Raw genomic sequence first — 18,953 nt, 5'->3', positions numbered from 1 at the left:
GGTAGAATGAGCCCACCTCTCCCCAGGCGTATCTGGCCCCAGTGCTAAGGCTTCCAAGGAGAGAGGATTTAAAAACTACTGAGGCCAGATAGTAAGCCTAGAGGACCTGGAAGTTCGATATGCCAGGCCAGCCTCCGACCCAAGGCTTCTCATTCTCATTCTGCCCCTCACCGTGCATGAATTCACTTCACCCTCCCACTCTTCACTCATTCAGAGGCTTGAGTGCCAGCTAACCTGTTTTGATGGTTTCCTCTTTTTGGCTTGGGTTGCTAGTCCTCCGACCCTCTGAGCTTCTGCCCGCTTTCCCTCACACAGCACAGAAGAGTAGTGCCGCTCCTCCACTATCTCTGCCTCGGCTACTTGCCCACAGCCCACAGTCCTGGCTTCTCCGCTTCCTCTTTCCAAAACTTGTCATTTTCAAAAATGAGAACTGAGAACTTCTGGCTTAGGCTGGAAGGGAATGCAGTGTGCCCTAAACCTGGAAGTAGGAGCAGCCATCTGGGTCTCCGCACACTAGACTTTCAGGGCCTTCACCCAAGCAGGCAAGCCACATTTGAGTAGGCTCGAGGGCGGGACGAGAGCACGCCTCGGACTTCAGGGGCCGCCTAGGGTCAGTGTCCGGCAATGGCTCGGTGGTGGGAAGCTCCCTGGGTGCAAGGGGCCCTCCCAGCCGCCAGGGGTCGCGCTGCAGGCGGTCGGGCGCTGGGCAGGCGCGGCCAGGGTCACGGCCGCCGGCCGGGGGGGGGGGGGAGCGGCGGCGCCCGTGGTCCCGGAGGGGGGGTTGGGGGGAGCGGAGAAAGCGGGGCGCGCGGAGAAGCACCGGGCCCTCAGCGCGGCAGGAGCCGGGGGGACCGCGCGGCGCGAGCGAGCGGCGCGGCAGCACAGTCCCCGCGTGGCGCAGCGCGGCGGGGACGCTGGGATCGCCCGGATCTCCCTCCAAGGCGCCCTGCGCCCCGGCGCCCTCGGCCACCTCTTCCTCCTTCATTCGCCGTCCCGGCGGGAGCGGCGCCCGAGTCGGGTGCGCCATGTCCGGGGCCGGGTAGCCTCGCCGTCCGCCGGCCCGCCTTCCGAGCCACCCGCCCGCGGGCCGGCCGGCCGGGGAGTCGCGGGGCAGGCAGGTAGGGGCTGGACCGGGCGGGGCAACGGGCGGAGAAGGGAGGGAGGGAGCGCGGGCGGGGCGGGGGCTCTCCCCAGCTGTTCCCTGGCGCTGCACATCTGGTTCCGGTTCCTCTCTCCTGGGGAAGTGAAAGTGGAGGGGAGGGCGCAGTCTGGAGTTAGCTAGCTGTGCCCGGCGCCCTGCACCCCTCCTGCTCCCGCGGGTCGCGAGCCTGAGCACCCCTCCCTCCCGCTCCGGTCACGCGGCGGCCGGCGCTGCTGCCGTCACGTCCCCGGCCGCCTGCGCGTCCGCTCCTCTCTGCCCTCCTGCTCCTTCCTCAGCCTCCTCCCGCGCGGCGCGCCCTTTGCCCCAGCGCGAACTTCCCGCTGTCCGGCTCGTGGGCGCCGGGACCCGGAGTGGTGCCCCTGCCCCTTGCGTTCCCTAGGGAGAAAGGGCTGCCTTCCTGCAGGGCTCTTCCCTAGCTTGGTGAGGAGAGGCCCGGCTGCGCAGGTCCTGCCGATGGGAGCCACTCGCCCCTCAGCTGGTTTCACCTCGTGGCTCCTGCCTGCTGCTCGGGGCAGAGGACATAGGGCTCCCATTCGCCTTCAGTGGACGAGGCACGGGGCTGGGCCCCAGAGCTAAATCAGGAGGCTGACGCTGACTCCTGGCTTCACCTCGCGGATGTGGAGACTAAATTTAGCTGGAGTTGGTGTATGTGTGAGTGACCAGAGGCCATGTTAAGGAGGGCCAGCTTGGGTCCATGAGATTCCCTTGCCCCCTCTTCTCTGGGCAAGGGTGGGAGGTTAAGTAGGACTGTACATCCTGGATCTAATCTGAGCTGCCTCTGCCTTGCTCCGGGTCCTTAGGCTAAAAAGCTTCCAACTTGGAATGATGCTGTGTTGGCACCTTCTGACAATACCCCCCCCTCCTCCGCACACCCTCACCAGCACCACACACACACCCATAGGCTGACTTCCGCCGAGCTGCAGCTTCCCCTCCACTGTTTCAGGAAGTCACCTCCCTTCCCCTCTGAAGCAGCCCCCACGCCTCCAGTCCTCTGCTGCAAGCCACCCACCAAGCTGTTTCCCAGCTTCTGCACTCAGGGCACCCCGGGACCCTTGATGCTCCTACTCCTGGGGGTTGGGCCATGGAGGCAGGTGAGAAGAGTTGCTGAGAAGCCGCTGTGGGCCTGTTTCCGTCTCTGGGCTTCATGGAGGGCTTGGGGATGGTGGGGACTGTCTCCCACAGCTTCTTTGGACTTAACTGAGGATACCGAAGGATCCTGGAGGTTGGAGGGCACTGATTTTTTTTTTTTTTGGTCAGGTTACTGGAGCTAGGTTAGGAAAAAAGACACTAAAGTCTGGTGAAAAGACACTTAAAGCCTGGGTTTTGTGGGTTCCTCACAAAAACCTAGAGGTGGGCGCTTTAAGAATATTAGCTGGCTCATGAGATTCTTAGAATGTCAACTAGAGTAAGAAGGCCAGAAATCTATAAAAAGACTGTAATGTTGGCCTGATGTCACGGCCAGAATGAATGTTATTGTAGGCCATTACAGAAAAGATTGTGATCTCTGTTATGTTAGGGAGTGAAGAGGCCTGGGGTCTTTAAAAGGGATACAGAAACCATGTGATGTCAGAACCCAGAGCCTAGGTTAGCTGTGTGCAGTGGGTTCTTTGGAAAGAGGGCTGTTACCTCCAAGAGGGAGGGTCCTGGTCTCTTTAAGGAGCTGTGGTGGGCTGTTAGGGCCTGGTGATGTCACAGGCGGGAGAGTTCAGGATTGGCTGGCCACTGATCCTGCTTTTCCTTGAAAGTACTAGGAAGAGGAGGGAAGCAAAAGGGAGACTCCCTGGTTGCTGGTTGCCATGGCAACACAAACCTTCCTTGCTTCATCTCTCCCCCACTTGACCATTCCAGATGCAGTGAGTGAGGGGGGGGCCATGGCGGAGGAGCGGCCCCCCCGGCTGGTGGATTACTTCGTGATAGCTGGACTTGCAGGGAACGGAGCACCCATCCCTGAGGAAACGTGGATTCCTGAACCCAGTGGGCCCCTGCGCCCTCCCCGGCCAGCTGAGCCCATCACAGATGTGGCAGTCATTGCTAGGGCCCTGGGCGAGGAGGTGCCCCAGGGCTACACATGCATCCAGGCTTCTGCTGGAGGCCACCCCTTGGAACTCAGCGCTGGGCTCCTAGGTGGAACTCAGCCCGTCATCTGCTACCGGAGGGGGCGTGACAAGCCCCCCCTCGTTGAGCTGGGGTGTGTGCACCTACCTACCCCTGCTGGCACCAGGGGAGGCTGGGCGATCTGGGGTGAGGCAGGGAGAGGTAGGGGTATGGGATGAGGGATGTTCAGTGGGAATGGCAAGAGAGTGGTCCTGAGGCCAGGGAGAAGAGCCTGAAGCTGTGTGTACTTAGTCCTCACACAGATTTGGGTGCGTGTACTAGTGCTGCTACTTGCTAGCTCTGTGACCTTTGGCAGGTTATTGAGCCCCTCTGGGTCTATTTCCTCAGCTGTAATTTGGGGAAAATAATACCTCCTCATAGGGTAGTTGAGATGAAATTGACATGAAATGAGATCATCCATATAAGGGACTTAGCACAGAGTCAGTAAATGGTAGCTTTTCTTCTTGGTATTTATTATTGAGCGCTGAGAGCCATGGAAGGCCTGAGGTATTGTTACTGATCAAGAAGTAGAGCCTAGGGATTTCTCTGGTGGTCCAGGGACTAAGACTCAGCGCTCCCGGTGCCGAGGGCCTGGGTTCGATTCCTGGTCAGGGCACTAGATCCCACATGCCATAACTAAAGATCCCGAGTGCTGCAACTGAGACCTGGAGCAGCCAAATAAATGAATATTAAAAAAAATTGAGCCACGGGCAGAGAGGGGCGCAGGGTTCTGGAGGGCGGGTTCAGCAAGAAGTGGGCCCTGGTGTTGGTGTTCGACTAGGCTGAGTAGGTAGGACTAGGAAGGCAGATCTAGTAAGACTGGGGGCTTTCTCCTCTGTTGTGGACTTCTGACATCTCTCTCTGTTCTCTGTGCCCAGGGTGTTGTATGAGGGGAAAGAACGTCCCAAGCCTGGCTTCCAAGTGCTAGATACGACACCCTACAGCCACTCAGCCAACCTGGCCCCTCCGGGCCCTGGGCACCCCCGCACCTACCTCACTTACCGGCGGGCAGCAGAGGGGGCAGGGCTGCATGCCCTGGGCATCACTGACCTCTGCCTGGTACTGCCCAGCAAGGGCGAGGGCACTCCTCATACTTACTGCCGATTGCCCCGCAACCTCAACCCTGGCATGGTGAGTGGGGCCCTGGGCCAGGAGCCAAGACTTATGTCATCTCCGTGTAAGGGGTGGACACTGGGCACACAGGGCATCCTAGGACCAAGGCCTCTAGCGGCGGGGGTGGGTCCAGAGGTGTGACGCTGGTCTTGGGGGACTGGGATTAACAGGCATTGTAAAGACAGACCATTTAGGGGTGGTGGAGAAAATCACCCCTCAGAATCTTTGTTAGCTGTGTGTCTGCTTGTCTCTTGCCGTTTTGGGACAGTGGGGCCCAGCAGTGTTCCTGTGCTACAAGGTGGGCCTGGCCAAGGCCAACACGCTGGTGTATGAGGCAGGTGAGTAGCCCGTCTCTGGTCCCTCGACCCTCTGCATCCCTCTGCCCTGGTGCCTCTCGGCGGGTACCTTCAGTGTCCACAGAACTCACCTCCCCTTTGCCACATGGCCCTTCTCTGGGATCCCCTGGTTCTTTCCCCCGGTGTCTGATGGACCCTACTCCTTTTGGGGACCCCCCACTCTGCCGGGGGTGCAGAGCTGCTGGGCCGCTACCCAGAGGAGGACAATGAGGCGTTCCCGCTGCCCGAGTCAGTGCCCGTCTTCTGCCTGCCCATGGGGGCCACTATCGAGTGCTGGCCTGCCCAGACCAAGTACCCCGTGCCCGTCTTCTCCACCTTTGTGCTCACGGGTGCAGCTGGTGATAAGGTGGGTGTGTGGAGTGTGGTCAGGGGTCTGGGCTCCGCGGGGCCCACCTGACTGCCCTTCTGCCCCTGCCAGGTGTACGGTGCTGCCCTGCAGTTCTACGAGGCGTTCCCGAGGGCCAGGCTGTCGGAGCGGCAGGCTCGGGCCCTGGGCCTGCTGAGCGCTGTGGAGCGGGGCCGGGCACTGGGGGGCCGGGCTGTGCGCAGCCGCCGTGCCATCGCTGTGCTGTCCCGCTGGCCTGCCTTCCCGGCCTTCCGCGCCTTCCTCACCTTCCTCTACCGCTATTCCGTCTCGGGACCCCACCGTCTGCCCCTGGAAGCGTGAGCATGGGGCTTCCCCGATGCTGGGAAGGGTTACGAGGCCAGGAGGAATGGAGGAAAGGACGATGGAGCTGAGAGGGCGGGGGCGCAGAGGAGTCGGGACGGGGCTGTAGGTGTGGCTGGAGAGCTGGCCCATTGCAGGAGTGCCCCTGGCTGAAGGGGCGAGTGGGGCCTGAGACCCAGGCTACACTTGCTTAGCCAAGTCCCAGCCAGGGCCTGTGCACACCCAGAGGGATCTCTCCTGCTGTGCATCAGTGCTGTGCATGGTGGCGGCTCCCGTGGCTGGCGGCAGTCTTGAGGTAGAGCTCAGGGAGGAGCGAGGTCCCTGGGGACAGGCGGAGGAGAAGAGCAAAGGGGCTGAACGGACAGCCTGGAGCCTGCCTCTGACCGTGTCCCTCTCTCCCCCAGGCACATCTCCCACTTCATTCACAATGTTCCCTTCCCTTCCCCACAGAGACCCCGCATCCTGGTGCAGGTGAGGGCTGGGGCTGGGGGGAGAATTCTCCCCTGCAGGGGAGAATGGGCAGGGGCTAGTCTTCACCATCCTGACCTGTGGCTCTTCTGCCTCTCAGATGTCTCCCTATGACAACCTGCTCCTCTGCCAGCCTGTATCCTCACCCCTGCCCCTCAGGTATATGCTCAGGTTGGGGGGCAGGGCTGTGATAACCAGGGGCGGGGTGGGTGTCAGGCAAGTGGGCACTGGTGTAGAGGGCTGTGTAGGCTGGGCCCAGGTGGTGTCTGTGCCCAGCGATGAGGGAAGGGCCTCCTGCTGACTCTTCCCCCACCTGGGCATTGCCCCCAGTGGTGCCAGCTTCCTGCAGCTGCTGCAGACCCTGGGCCCGGAGCTGGCCATCACGCTGCTGCTCGCTGTGCTCACGGAGCACAAGCTGCTAGTCCACTCGCTGCGGCCCGATCTGCTCACCAGCGTCTGCGAGGCCCTTGTCTCTGTGAGTGCCACTCTGCCCGGCCTGCCTTACCCAGAGTGTTCTTTCTTGTGCCCTAGTCCCTGCCTGGATTCTCCTTACTTTTCCTTTCTTGAGGAGGCTTCCTCAGTCTCATCCTTGGGCATGGCCTACAGGGTGTACAGCTTCGGTCAGGAGCTTTTCTTTGGAGCTCCACTCCAGCAGCTTGTCACAAGCACCACCGGTCAAGGTCCATGCCCCTCTTCTGCTGCCTCCCTGCGCCCTGCTCACTGGCCCTCATCCCCCGATGCTTTAGATGACCTTCCCGCTGCACTGGCAGTGCCCCTACATTCCGCTGTGCCCACTGGTGCTGGCAGATGTGCTGAGTGCCCCCGTGCCCTTCATCGTGGGTATCCACTCCAGCTACTTCGATCTGCATGACCCACCTGTGGATGTCATCTGTGTGGATCTTGATACCAACACGCTCTTCCAGTAAGAGGGCCGGGTCTTTCTGGGGGTTTCGAGGATGGGAGCAGAAGAAGGCTGGTCAAAGGAGCCTCAGGGAAAACAAGAAACCCCATCACCCTTTCTTCCGTTTATCTCACAGGACTGAGGAAAAGAAGCCCCTCTCCCCTCGGACCCTACCCCGCAGGCCCTACAAGGTTCTGCTGGCCACACTGACACACCTCTACCAGCAGCTGGGCCAGAGTAAGGAGCCTGGGGGGAGGCCGGACACCGTTATCGGCCTTTAATCTCTGGTCTGGGGAGACCTGTGGAGAGCCGGACCTTACCTGGGGAGGTTAGAAGCACTGAGCTCTCACTGGGTGGGAGTGAGAGGAATTCAAGTTCAAGGTAGAGGGCAAGGCATATGCCACATTAAATTCCTGGATGTGTCAGGAGGTTGGGCTCGCCACCGGGGCAGCTTGCAACTGTTACCGAAAGGTAACTTCTAGTTGCTGTTGGTACTAGGTCTGTTAGGAGCTGGCGGTGGTGGGGGGCAGCAGGTGGTAGGGCTGCAACCTGACTTCTGTGGGGAGCAGGGCTGAGCAAGCCCTATGGGTGCCGGCCCTGATGCCCAGGCTGCCCTGGTCCCCAGCGTATACCGGCCCCGAGGAGGAGGCCTCCCTGGAGTTCCTGCTGACGGACTATGAGGCAGTGTGTGGCCGCCGGGCCCGGCTAGAGCGCGAGGTCCAGGGAGCCTTCCTCCGCTTCATGGCCTGCCTGCTCAAGGGCTACCGGGACTTCCTGCGTCCACTCACCCAGGCCCCCTCTGAGGGGTCTCGTGATGTCGACAACCTCTTCTTCCTGCAAGGTAAAGGCGACCTGCCCTTGCTTGGGGAAGGTATCGTGGGACAGGTGACCAGGGGCTGGGCTCCGTGGAGAAGTCAGAGGGCATGCGAAATCACACAGTTACTTGTTTCTAAACTCAGCTGGCATTTTTGTGGTCACCAGCTTTGAGCTATGTGCTCTTCTGGGCCTGGTGAGGGGATAAGGGTACAAAGATGAATCAGCTGTGGCACCAGCCTCCGGGAAGCCCAGGGCTTGGTGGGAACACAGTGACACCTGTGGTAAGCCAGCCCAAGGGCGAAAGTCTCCTCTTGGTGACTCCCCAGTCTGAGGCCCTCGATGCCCAAGGATAAAAGGGAAGGATGCCATGGGACCATGGTGCTGGGGCAGCTGAGCTGGTCAGCTTGGCCGGTAGGGCCAGAGGGGCCAGAGAGGATGGCTTTTATGGCCTTGGATGCCAAGTTGGTGGGGAGCCAAGACAAGGGTTCAGAAGCGGGTGGCTGTGGTAGAGCCCCCAGTGACCACCCTCTTGGCCCCCTTCTCACCCATCAGGCTTCCTCAAGTCCCGAGAACGTTCCAGCCACAAGCTGTACTCCCAGCTGCTACACACACAGATGTTCTCCCAGTTCATTGAGGAATGCTCCTTTGGCTCTGCTCGGCACGCTGCCCTCGAATTCTTTGACTCTTGTGTCGACAAGGTATTGGGATCATCCCTTCTTTTTGTGCCCTCTGCTCCGCTCTCGGCTTTGTCACCCCAGATATAAACACTGTCTCACACGTGGTGAGGCTGGTGCCCCCGTGCAGCGCACACAACTGGCCTCATAGACACACTGTCTTCCTGCCCCTCGCTCATCCCCTGGCTGTATCTCCAGGGCCCTGACAGTCTGGGCCCATTACCTGCTTCCCCGTGGCTGTGCTTTCCCGGGAGATGCCGTCTTCTGGATCCCTGGCCCTGCTCTGTGCCCACTATCTGGATGTCCCCTTTCTTACCATCCTGCTTCAGGTCCACCCAGAGCAGGAGAAGCCTGAGCCCACGCCCCTGGTGGAGCTGGAGGAGCTGTCGGGCAGTGAGCTCACCGTGTTTATCACGCCTCCCGAGGAGCCGCCAGCGCCAGAGGGCAGTGAATCCACTCCTCAGTACTGGTGAGTACCTCCCGCCCCCTCTCTTGCTCTGAGGCCTGATCAGCTGACTTAGTACCAACTGCTCTCCATATGGCCTCTCTCCGCCCCTCCAGTTATGATGGGTTCCCCGAGCTACAGGCTGAGCTGTTCGAGTCTCCTCAAGAACAAGCCGGGGCTCTGCCTGTGCCAGGCCCATCCCGCAGTGCCCCCAGCAGTCCTGCCCCTCGCCGGACCAAACAGGTAACCAGCAGGTGGGCCCCCTAGAGGCATCTGACTCAGGCCAGGACTGCTGCTTCAGTTTCTTCATCTGTAAAACGGGTATAACAGTGCTTATCCCATAAAGTTGTTGGGAGGCTTCAACATGTCTGGCACAAAGAAGAAACACGAACCATCCGTGTTGTTACCGTTGTCATCGTCCTCATCTTCATTTTCTGAGGACTCCGGAAATCCAGGGGCTTGCTGCCTCTGCCAGGACACCTGCCTACACTCAAGCTAAGCATCTGTGCTTGGGAATCCAGGGCTGTGGGCACTGTCCCTGCCACCCCGTCAGCACACAGACCCTTTCTCAGGGCAGGTGCTGCTTCTCCCACACTGTTTCAAGACCTGCCCTGGCATCATTCTCACCCAGGTGTGTCCCCTGCCCTCTTTAGGAGATGAAGGTGGCGCAGCGGATGGCACAGAAGTCAGCAGCTGTGCCTGAGCTGTGGGCCCGGTGCCTGCTGGGCCACTGCTACGGGCTGTGGTTCTTGTGTCTGCCTGCCTACGTGCGCTCGGCGCCCTCCCGGGTGCGGGCACTGCAGACGGCCTACCAGGTGCTGCGCCAGATGGAGAGCCGCAAGGTGGTGCTGCCTGACGAGGTGGGTGCCCGGACCCAGTACCAGGGGTTGGTGCAGCCCTGGGGGCCGCAGCCGATGGGGAACATGGGCCCAAGTCCAGGAGCTGGGCAGGTGCTCCGTCGTGTTCACTGAATTAGTGAGCGTGTTCAGGTTGTCGCAGCGGGGACTGTGGGGTGGCAGGGTCCGCAGGAAGGGAGGTGGCTCTGTGAGGACTGGGGAGGCTGGAGGTGGGCGCTCACTGAGGCTTGAGGACTGGGGCCGAGAGCGAGCCCACCTCATCCCGCGTGTCTCCGGCCCAGGTGTGTTACCGCGTGCTGATGCAGCTGTGCTCGCACTACGGGCAGCCCGTGCTATCCGTGCGGGTCATGCTGGACATGCGGCGGGCGGGCATCGTGCCCAACACCATCACCTACGGCTACTATAACAAGGTGCCCAGTCACTCGCCTTTGGGGTGGGTGGTGGGATGGTGGCAGGGGTATGTGGGGTGGGCGCTGTTCCCTGACACCTGTGGCTTTCCCCTCCCCGTGGAGATCGGGCCCGTACAGTCCAACAAGGTCCTGCGGCCACTGTCCCACAGAGCTCCTCTAGTGCCTCGGCACCTGGGCTGCTTTGAGTCTCACCCACAGCAGTCCTGGCAAGCAGGTTAGGAAAGTACCGCCACCTCCCAGGAATAACTGATCATGGGAGCCAGGATACCAGGCTCTGCTCCAAAGATAGCATCCACGTAAAACCATCTTACCTTTCCCACAGCTCCTTGAAGTGGAACGATTCTCGTCCCCATCTTATAGATGAGGCCATGAGGTTGCAGGGGGTTAGTAACTTGTCCAAGGTACCACAGTAAGTTAGGGAGTTAGGACACACACAGGCATATCGTTTCCTGAATCCAGGCCCTTCACCATGACGCTAAACTATTTCCTGTTTTTAGATGAGGAAACTAATGGCCAAAACAAATGAACTGATGTCTTCAAAGCCCACAGTTTATAAACAGCAGTCTGCAGACAGGTTGTCTCCACCGTTTCTGACTTCCTCCAGAACCCCCTGGGTGGCCACCGCCAGCTCTCTGTTCTGGGCTCTTGTTCCTGGCTGAGCCCTTGGCAGGACAATCATAGGCAGGATGTCTGGAGGGAAAGGTGGTCGCTGGGCCCCCAGGTCAGGCAGTCAGCATCTAGCTGAGGCCCAGGGTATGGAGACAGGCTGTCTGCATGGGTGAACACTGTGCTTGGCAGGCTGTGCTGGAAAGCAAGTGGCCGTCTGGCACACCGGGTGGGCGCCTACGCTGGGCCAAGCTCCGGAACGTGGTCCTGGGGGCTGCTCAGTTCCGCCAGCCCTTGCGAGAACAGCGGCAGCGGCAGCAGAAGCAGGAGGAGGTGGAGACAGCAGCCCAAGAGGCAGGCAGCTCGCAGACAGGTGGGTAGGGCCTGGTGACACAGGCGGGGACAGGCATGGAGAGCTGGGCTGGTCCAGAGGCTGACAGTCAGTGTGCTGAGGACAGGCAGACTACCCTTGGCAGCCAACAAAAGACAAGAGACTCTGCCTGGGAGAAGCCTTGCAGACCCAGGTCCCCGTGAGGAGCTCTGTTTTGGAGCTGGGGGCCAGGTTTCCAGCTCGCTGTCTTTTGACCCCTCCCTGCCTTCTGCAGAGCCCTATCTGGAGCGCCCCTCCCCAACCCGCCCCCTTCAGCGCCAGACTACCTGGGCCGGGCGAAGCCTGCGGGACCCCGCCTCACCTATGGGACGCCTGGTGAAGAGCGGCAGCCTGGGTAGTGCCCGAGGGGCACAGCCCACCGTGGAGGCTGGTGTGGCCCACAGTGAGTGCCCTCATCCCACACCCCACCCCTCGGCCCATCAGCTACCCTAACCACTTTCCAGGTGGAGGGGTAGTGCTCTGTGGCAGGTACTGTAGGCTCTGGGGGAATCTTGCCCAGACTGTCATCATGGTGGGGGCTGTGGTGCCAGATTGCATAGCCAGGAATTGTGTTTACTCAGGTCCTAAGGAGGGCCTGGACTCCATCTTCCCTGATTCTTTTCTGCCTTGCAGTGATAGAGGCCTTGGGGGTCCTGGAACCCCGGGGATCACCCATTCCCTGGCATGATGGAAGCCTCTCAGACTTGAGCCTGACCGGGGAAGAGTCGGCACCTGGAGGCAGCCCAGGGGACTCAGGCTCAGCCCTGAGCACCCAGTCCACTGAAACCCTGGAAGGGCCAAGTGGGCGGGTGCCCAAGGCTGGTGGGCGTCAGGATGAGGCCAGCACCCCCCGAAGAGGGCTGGGTGCCCGCCTCCAACAGCTGCTCACTCCTTCTCGCCGCCCCCCCACCTCTCGTGCCCCCCCGTCTGAGCTGCCCCCTGACCTGCCTCCCTCAGCCCGTCGCAGCCCCATGGACAGCCTTCTGCGCCCCCGGGAGCGCCCTGGATCCACTGCATCCGAGGTAACCACTAAGGGCAGGCTCCAGACACTTCAGCACTGGGAGGCCTGGGGAGGGGCTGCAAACTTGCAGTGCCCAGAAGTGGGCCTTGAAGGGTGGCTGAGCCAGCTTCCTGGATAAAGAGCAGCATGGGGTTGGCTGACTGTGCTTTCTCTCATAATGGCAGAGCTCAGCCTCTCTGGGCAGTGAGTGGGACCTCTCAGAATCTTCTCTCAGCAGCGTGAGCCTTCGCCGTTCCTCAGAGCGCCTCAGTGACACCCCTGGATCCTTCCAGCCACCTTCCCTGGAAGTGAGGATAACCCCTCCCACACAGACTGCTGGAGCTCACATATATACCACACCCAAGGCACCCTGTCAGAGGCAGGGGCTGGCGGGAGGCAGGAGGAGGCTGGGCTGGGCTGTGGAGGTTCAAGCCTGGGTAAGGAGCAGGGGCTCCTGAGCTCTGAGGCCAAAAGGGGCCTGCTTCCTGGGGCCTTTCACCTGCAGATTCTGCTGTCTAGCTGCTCACTGTGCCGTGCCTGTGACTCCCTGGTGTATGATGAGGAGATCATGGCTGGCTGGGCGCCTGACGACTCCAACCTCAACACCACCTGTCCATTCTGCGCCTGCCCCTTTGTGCCCCTGCTCAGCGTCCAGACCCTTGATTCCCGACCCAGGTGCCCAAAGACGGGCAGGGGCTGCGGGTGCGGCAGGGCGGCAGAGGCCTGAGGGCTAACCTTCCCGCCATCTCCTTGCAGTGCCCCCAGCCCCAAGCCTGCCCCTGCTGGTGCCAGTGGCAGCAGCGACGCTCCTGTCCCCGGGGGCCCAGGCCCTGTGCTCAGTGACCGCAGGCTTTGCCTAGCCCTGGATGAGCCACAGCTCTGCAACGGGCACATGGGGGTAAGGGCTGGGCCAGAACCCAGCTGAGTGTGTGTGTGTGTGTTGCCCTGTGGGTAGCCCCAGTGACGCTGAGGAGAGATGGGTACAGAGGGCAAGGGGCGTCCCAGAAGCTGCTGGATGTGGTGGCTCAGTGGGAAGCAGGGCTCAGAGGATGGGGCTGTGGTATATCCCCTCCCCTGCCCTCCCACTTTGTGCCTGACAGAGTGCCTCCCGGCGTGTTGAGAGTGGGGCATGGGCGTATCTCAGCCCCCTCGTGCTGCGGAAGGAGCTGGAGTCACTGGTCGAGAACGAGGGCAGTGAGGTGCTGGCATTGCCTGAGTTGCCTGCTGCTCACCCCATCATCTTCTGGAACCTTCTGTGGTATTTCCAGCGGCTGCGCCTGCCCAGCATTCTGCCGTGCTTGGTGCTGGCCTCCTGTGATGGGCCCCCGCCCCCCCAGGTCGGTGCGCGGACACGGTCCCTGACCCCTCGTCTCCTAGCTGTTTCTCAGTCCCCTGTGTCCTTGGCGCTATAGGCAGAGCACAGGTTTGGAGTTGCTTATACCTGGTTGACTCCTGGCCACTTCACTTCACTTCTCTGAGCTTCAGTCTCCTCATCTGTAAGATGGCATAACTGCCCCCTCTCTGGGCTGTTGTTAGGCACCTAGTGTAGTGCCTGTTACCCCAGTACTAATTCGTTAATGTTCGTCTATTCATCACTCTGCTCATTGCACCAATATTTATTGGGCACTTTTTAGGTTCCAGGCAGAGTTTTAGGCACCAGGGATGCAGCAGATTACAAAACAAAGTCCTTGCTCTCAGAGAACTTGCATTCCCATGGGGAACAAGAGTTTCTCTCTTCTCTTTAGCTGTGCCCGGTAATGTCCCTGTCCCTTGGAATAGCACCTGTCCGTTTCCCGCCCTCTGCCTCCCACGCCAGGAGCCTGTCTCCTTTGTCTTGGCCCCTGCAGGCCCCAGCTGCTTGGACAATGCCTGACCCAGCGTCCGTGCAGGTGCGGCTGCTGTGGGACGTCCTGACCCCTGACCCCGACAGCTGCCCACCTCTCTATGTACTCTGGAGGGTCCACAGTGAGTCTCACATTTGGCCCAGAATGGGAAGGAGTAGGCCCTATGCTTAGAGGGCTCAATAATCTTGGTTACCTTTTCTTCCACCCAGGCCAGATCCCACAGCGGGTGGTATGGCCAGGTCCAGTACCTGCATCCCTTAGCCTGGCGTTGTTGGAATCGGTGCTGCGCCACGTCGGTCTCAACGAGGTGCACAAGGCTATAGGGCTCCTGCTAGAAACTCTAGGGCCCCCTCCCACTGGCCTGCACCTGCAAAGGTATCACGTTCCCATCCGAGAGGTCCTGGGTCTGTCGCAGGCTCCTTCCCGCCTTATCTCACTTACACCCTTTTGACTCCACTCCAGGGGCATCTACCGTGAGATCTTGTTCCTGACATTGGCTGCTCTGGGCAAGGACCACATGGATATAGGTAAGGGAACAGGCAGCGGGCTGAGGGGTTTAGATCTAGGGCCAGGCGTGGGAGGCTGGGGATTGACCTAACACACTGACCTACCTCCACCCTCTTCCCCAGTGGCCTTCGACAAGAAGTACAAATCCGCCTTTAACAAGCTGGCCAGCAGCATGGGCAAGGAGGAGCTGAGGCAGCGGCGGGCACAGATGCCTACCCCAAAGGCCATTGATTGCCGGAAATGTTTCGGAGCGCCTCTGGAATGCTAGGGACCCTTAAGCTTCCTTCTCCAGTCTGGGCTGAGGAGGTGAGGGAGGAAGGATTCTAGAGAGAACCTGCTTCTCTGTTTCTTTCCGAGTCGGGAATAGGCTAGGAAGCATGCCCAGCCATAGGCTCTGAGTGGGGGCAGTGGGACCCACTGTTACCAAAAGTCACAATTTCCCATCTCCAGCCTGCCCTCTATGCTCATGCTGATGTTGGAGGAGGCCTGGGGGTAACTGGCACATCTCTGTTCCACCCCATCCTATACCAGGAACTCCCCTCCAGGGTACCCACAGATCTGCACTGCCCTGGCCATTTTATAAGTTTTTGTTTTAAAAAACAACTGGAAAGATACACAGCTACTGAGCCTTTGCCCTGAATGGGAGGGAGGGATGTCATTTCCCACCAGAGATGGTCCCTTTCCCCTAGAATTGCCGAAGGAGCCTAAGGCTCTCTATGCCTTTCTACCTTAGTGTTTGTATTTTAAGTTATTTATTCTGGAGCCACAGCCCCCTTGCTTAGGAGGTTCTTATGGACAGTAAGAGAGAGAAGGGAAATGGGGCTCCATGGTCCAGTGGTTTGTAGCTCCTTGAAAGTCAGGAGTTAGAAGCTAGAGGAGTCCCAAGCTCCCCTTAGGAAAAATTGGTGCCCCTCTCGTCCTAATCCTTCTTGTCCACTCCATCTTGGGGAATGCCTCACACACCCAAGGCCCTCCCTGACTGTGCAATAAGGATTGTTCCTTGTGAAGTTTTGTCGGATGTAAATATAGTAAAAGCTGCTTCTGTCTTTTTTCTTCTGCCTCCTGTTCTCTGGGATAAAGGTGGGGGACACCGCTGTTTTTCTCCTGGCTGCACATCCTTCTCTCCACCTTTTCACCCTTGCTGCCTTTGGGCACACACTACTTTCCCTGACCAGGTCTGGTGCTGGTCCCTTGGGGCACAGGGAGTCTCAGAGCAGGAGAGGGGTGAATCCGGTGCTGGCTATGGTGGTGCCAGTCTGTGTGGTACTTCCGGCCCTCCCACACAATCACCTCCTTGTCCCTCATCTGTACCCCACACAAAGGCTCCATTCTCTGGGGGCCCTGAGCTCATCTCTGCCTTCTTTCCTCTCCCCCATATCCCCCCTCCCAACTTCTCCAGTACCTCCACAGGGATGACAACCCTCTCCCCAGTCACTGGTGTTGGCCATGCTCACACATCCTGGGAGCTGCTCTAACTGCAGGCAGTACTCTTCCAACCAGGGTCTCAGCCTGGGGACAGCACTAGGAGGACAAGAGCAAGGATTGAGGAGCTCACTACATGTGGGCATCAGGCAGCCAGGCACTACTTCTCTAACCCTTTTGGCCCTACTTGGAGTTCTCCCTTTTTTTCCTATATAATGAAATAAACACAGGAAACAACTCCTAACAGAGCTGCAAAATCAATTACCAAAGGGAATTAACCAGCAAAACAAAAATGCCTTGGGGAAGGAGTGTCTGTGGAGGAAATAACTTACATGCGCCTCTAGTGCAAATTCCTGGGGGTGGATATCAGTGGATGAAGATAGCAGTACTATTGAATTCTGGGACCCTCAGGCCAGAGGATGCTTTCCCATCCTGTCTGGAGCACTGTCCTAAAGGAGCTGCCAAGGAAAGGAGGAGGGGCTTAGGAAATGCCATCTGTTTTTGTCAGGGACTACTAGAAGATGACTTCTTCAAAGGGGAACCTTCACATTGCCCCAGGTTCTGATTAGATCTCACTACCTAGGGTCAAACTTTCCCTGTATCATCCCTAACAACCTGCAAGGGAGCAACTGCCTTCCTGAAAGCATAAGTTTCTGGTGAGCATAGCATGCCCAGCCATGCACGGAACTGTCTAGAATTACAGAGAGAATTTCAGGGCTCAGTCCCTACCTTACTAGAGCATGCAGTCTTCCTGATCTAGAGTGCCTCCCAGCCTACGCTGCTCATTTTTGGGCTTCCTCAAGAGGCCTATAGTCAGATGGGTGGAATTACAGAATTCTTGAACCACAAGGGTATCTCAGAATTCCAACAGCCAAGTACTCACCATAGCAGCTGACATCTCTGACCTGTGGCCTTGGGGAACTGAATGAGGGGAAGGATATATCCAAATTACCTGGTCCCAATTTCTCTTCCCTCACTTTAGAGTGTGTAGGCTTCAGTATGACAAATTTTAGTTAAATCTTGTCTCTGGCACTTGCTAATTTTATTACATCAGACAAGTTACTTAACTGCTTGTGCCTCAGTTTTTCCTCATCTGCGAACTGGGGAGAGGTTGATTAAAGACTAATTTTGAAATCTAGATAAAGTGCTAAGCACACTCAATAAACATTAGCTCCAAAAAGAAAACGAACAGATAGAGCCTGCATAGGACAAAGGACATGCCCGCTACTCAGCGGTCTTGCTTACTTGTCTTTCTTGGAGATTGATCACCCTAGATTGAAAGTTGCCCCACCACGGCCTGATTTTAATTTTGTTGAAAGGTATTTTCTCGGGCCTCACTAGTATCTTTCTCAGTCTTATTTCTTCCACCACTGTGTTTCTCTTGTATCATCGCAGCCCTTGAAGAATGGCCCTTCAGACAGCACAGAAAGGACTGAACTGATAATGGACAAAGCAACAGGTTAGGGAAAAGGGCCAGTACTTTCCATGAGGGTAGTGACTGCGTCCCATGTACTGCTCTATGCCCAGCACAAAGAAGAATGTCTAATCACATAACAGGTCCTCTATCATGTGCGAAATAACTGAACCAATGAAGGTATCAAAATGAGTGGGGGAGTGGTAAAATAATTTTCAATGTAGTATAAGGCAGGTACTACAGATAGAATAATGACCAAAACTGAATTTTGAACTAAGAGGGTGAAATTGTTGGAAAAGTGAGGAAAACTCTCACAATAGTTACTATTATGTTTATGGAGTATTTACTAAGTCCTTGGCACTGTCCTGAGCATTTAAAATGTACTATTTTATAATAATCCTCACAATTACCCTATAAACTAGGTACACATCAATCATTCCCATTTTAAAGATAGGGAAACTAGGGCGTAGAGAATAGACCTTAAGTAACTTGCACCCAAATCACACAACTGGTGAGAGATCCAAACCCAGGCAGTCAGATTCCAGAGACTATATTCTTTACCTGGACACTACTACAATGAAAAAGAACGTGCTTTACCTGCTTTTGTACATTTGTGTGTGTCTGTTCAGGGTCCACCTGTCTTTTTGTGCCCATGTCCTTCATTAGTTTCATTTCCATTGCACAGCGTGACTTCTAAATGACTTGAAAAACACATTCTAGTGCTTCTGGAGCCAGTTATTTCTGAGTTTGAGCCATTAGTCATTAATTAGCTGCCTGAACTTTGCAAGCTCCTTAGCCTCTCTGAACCCCTGTCTGGATCTACTGGCTTCAAATTTCAGCTCTGCCACTTATATGTAACTCTGGGCAAATCATTTGATTGGTAGCTCATTTCCTTAATCTGTATAATGGGGCTAACAGTATCTACCTCACTGAGTTACAAGGAATAAATAATCCATGGAAAGCTCTTAAAAAAATAAGAATGCACGTACGGCACAGTGCCTCAGTCTCTGTCCAAAACACTATTACTTGGTACCTCAGATGCTCAAGAACAATACTTATAGTACATGTTCGAAAAACGCTGGGTTCAGGCGCTCCTAACTGCTTCGGGGAAGTAGGGAGGCTAGCAGGAGTTGGGCCTTGAGTTGATTAGGTGTAGTCGGTGGAGTGGGAGGCTGTTTCCCTCCCTGTGAACCTGATCAGACTAGAGATCCGGAGAGAAGGAGCTGCGAGCGCTCTGCGCGGCGTAATTTCTCAGCAATTTGGCTAGCTGTCTTTTTTCCCCCAGTCGTGGTTCAGTCACGACAGGACCGTGCTGGGGTACAATGAAGACCAGGAAGCTCAAGGCCTTTGGCAGACGGAGACAGGCCACGCCCCAAACAGACTGCAAGGCCCGAGCGCCTCAAGCTACTGCTATCGTGAAATTCCTGGATTCTGTCGCGATGAAACACCACCCAACGCAGACCCCACCGCCGTTCGCCAGTCTCCATCTTTAGAATTGGAAGAATGAGAGCAGGCCAAAGGGGAATCCCGGTTTGGGGATAGTGGGGTACGGCGGCTGCCTGGGGACCAAAACGTCTCTAAGGTAAAGTTGCAGCCTGAAGCGATTTTTTGACCCCCGACACTTAATGGGCTGCTGAAGACCCGGATGTGTCTGGGACTGGCCGAGGTACCCATTAACGCGCCCCCGCTAGACCATCCCCCTCCTCTCTTTAGGATTGGGTCTTACGTACGCCAATCATCACTTCTTCAACCACTCACTCGTCAAGGGTGGGGTGTAGCCCCGACAGCCCGTCTCCTATTGGTACGACCGAGAAGAGAAGGGCGGGG

The 18,953-nt window shown here is 57.6% G+C and overlaps 1 protein-coding gene and 1 long non-coding RNA gene across 10 annotated transcripts; one reads left to right on the top strand and one right to left on the bottom strand.

Moving 5' to 3' along the window:
* The first annotated feature begins 464 nt into the window (after window positions 1-464).
* On the top strand, window positions 465-15,956 carry DENND4B (DENN domain containing 4B). 9 transcript variants are annotated; one of them, XM_060414330.1, is made up of 29 exons: window positions 1,212-2,253; window positions 3,011-3,350; window positions 4,135-4,387; window positions 4,638-4,707; window positions 4,902-5,071; window positions 5,144-5,388; window positions 5,797-5,863; window positions 5,961-6,019; window positions 6,191-6,335; window positions 6,607-6,782; window positions 6,898-6,998; window positions 7,387-7,602; window positions 8,130-8,275; window positions 8,581-8,720; window positions 8,813-8,939; window positions 9,350-9,556; window positions 9,835-9,963; window positions 10,762-10,942; window positions 11,175-11,342; window positions 11,573-11,961; window positions 12,125-12,247; window positions 12,445-12,614; window positions 12,696-12,837; window positions 13,040-13,276; window positions 13,787-13,904; window positions 13,993-14,158; window positions 14,246-14,310; window positions 14,413-14,596; window positions 15,690-15,956. In XM_060414330.1, the coding sequence occupies exons 1-28, from the start codon at window positions 2,244-2,246 to the stop codon at window positions 14,556-14,558; spliced, it is 4,506 nt and encodes a 1,501-aa protein (XP_060270313.1). In that variant the 5' UTR covers window positions 1,212-2,243; the 3' UTR covers window positions 14,559-14,596; window positions 15,690-15,956. The 9 variants fall into 9 exon arrangements, with proteins under 9 accessions (XP_042110217.1, XP_042110213.1, XP_060270313.1 ...); XM_042254275.2 differs by having other exon boundaries at window positions 13,685-13,904; XM_042254283.2 differs by lacking the exons at window positions 1,212-2,253; window positions 15,690-15,956 and adding an exon at window positions 465-610 and having other exon boundaries at window positions 13,685-13,904; window positions 14,413-15,342.
* Window positions 14,994-18,631, bottom strand: LOC121820359 (uncharacterized). Its single transcript, XR_006060873.2, has 2 exons — window positions 17,724-18,631; window positions 14,994-16,170 (listed from the first exon to the last, which is right to left on the bottom strand). It is a non-coding gene; the product is annotated as an uncharacterized LOC121820359 (long non-coding RNA).
* Window positions 18,632-18,953: the final 322 nt, after the last annotated feature.

The sequence above is a fragment of the Ovis aries genome, chromosome 1 (genome assembly GCF_016772045.2).
Source record: "Ovis aries strain OAR_USU_Benz2616 breed Rambouillet chromosome 1, ARS-UI_Ramb_v3.0, whole genome shotgun sequence".
Lineage (NCBI taxonomy): Eukaryota > Metazoa > Chordata > Mammalia > Artiodactyla > Bovidae > Ovis > Ovis aries.
This window is presented reverse-complemented; position numbering and strand designations above follow the sequence as displayed.

Excerpts from the sequence above, each read along its gene's own strand:
- DENND4B (XM_042254275.2), top strand. Across the intron at positions 6,783-6,897 it reads GATACCAACACGCTCTTCCA|GACTGAGGAAAAGAAGCCCC; the intron begins GTAAGAGGGCCG and ends TTTATCTCACAG. Across the intron at positions 13,905-13,992 it reads TGTACTCTGGAGGGTCCACA|GCCAGATCCCACAGCGGGTG; the intron begins GTGAGTCTCACA and ends TCTTCCACCCAG.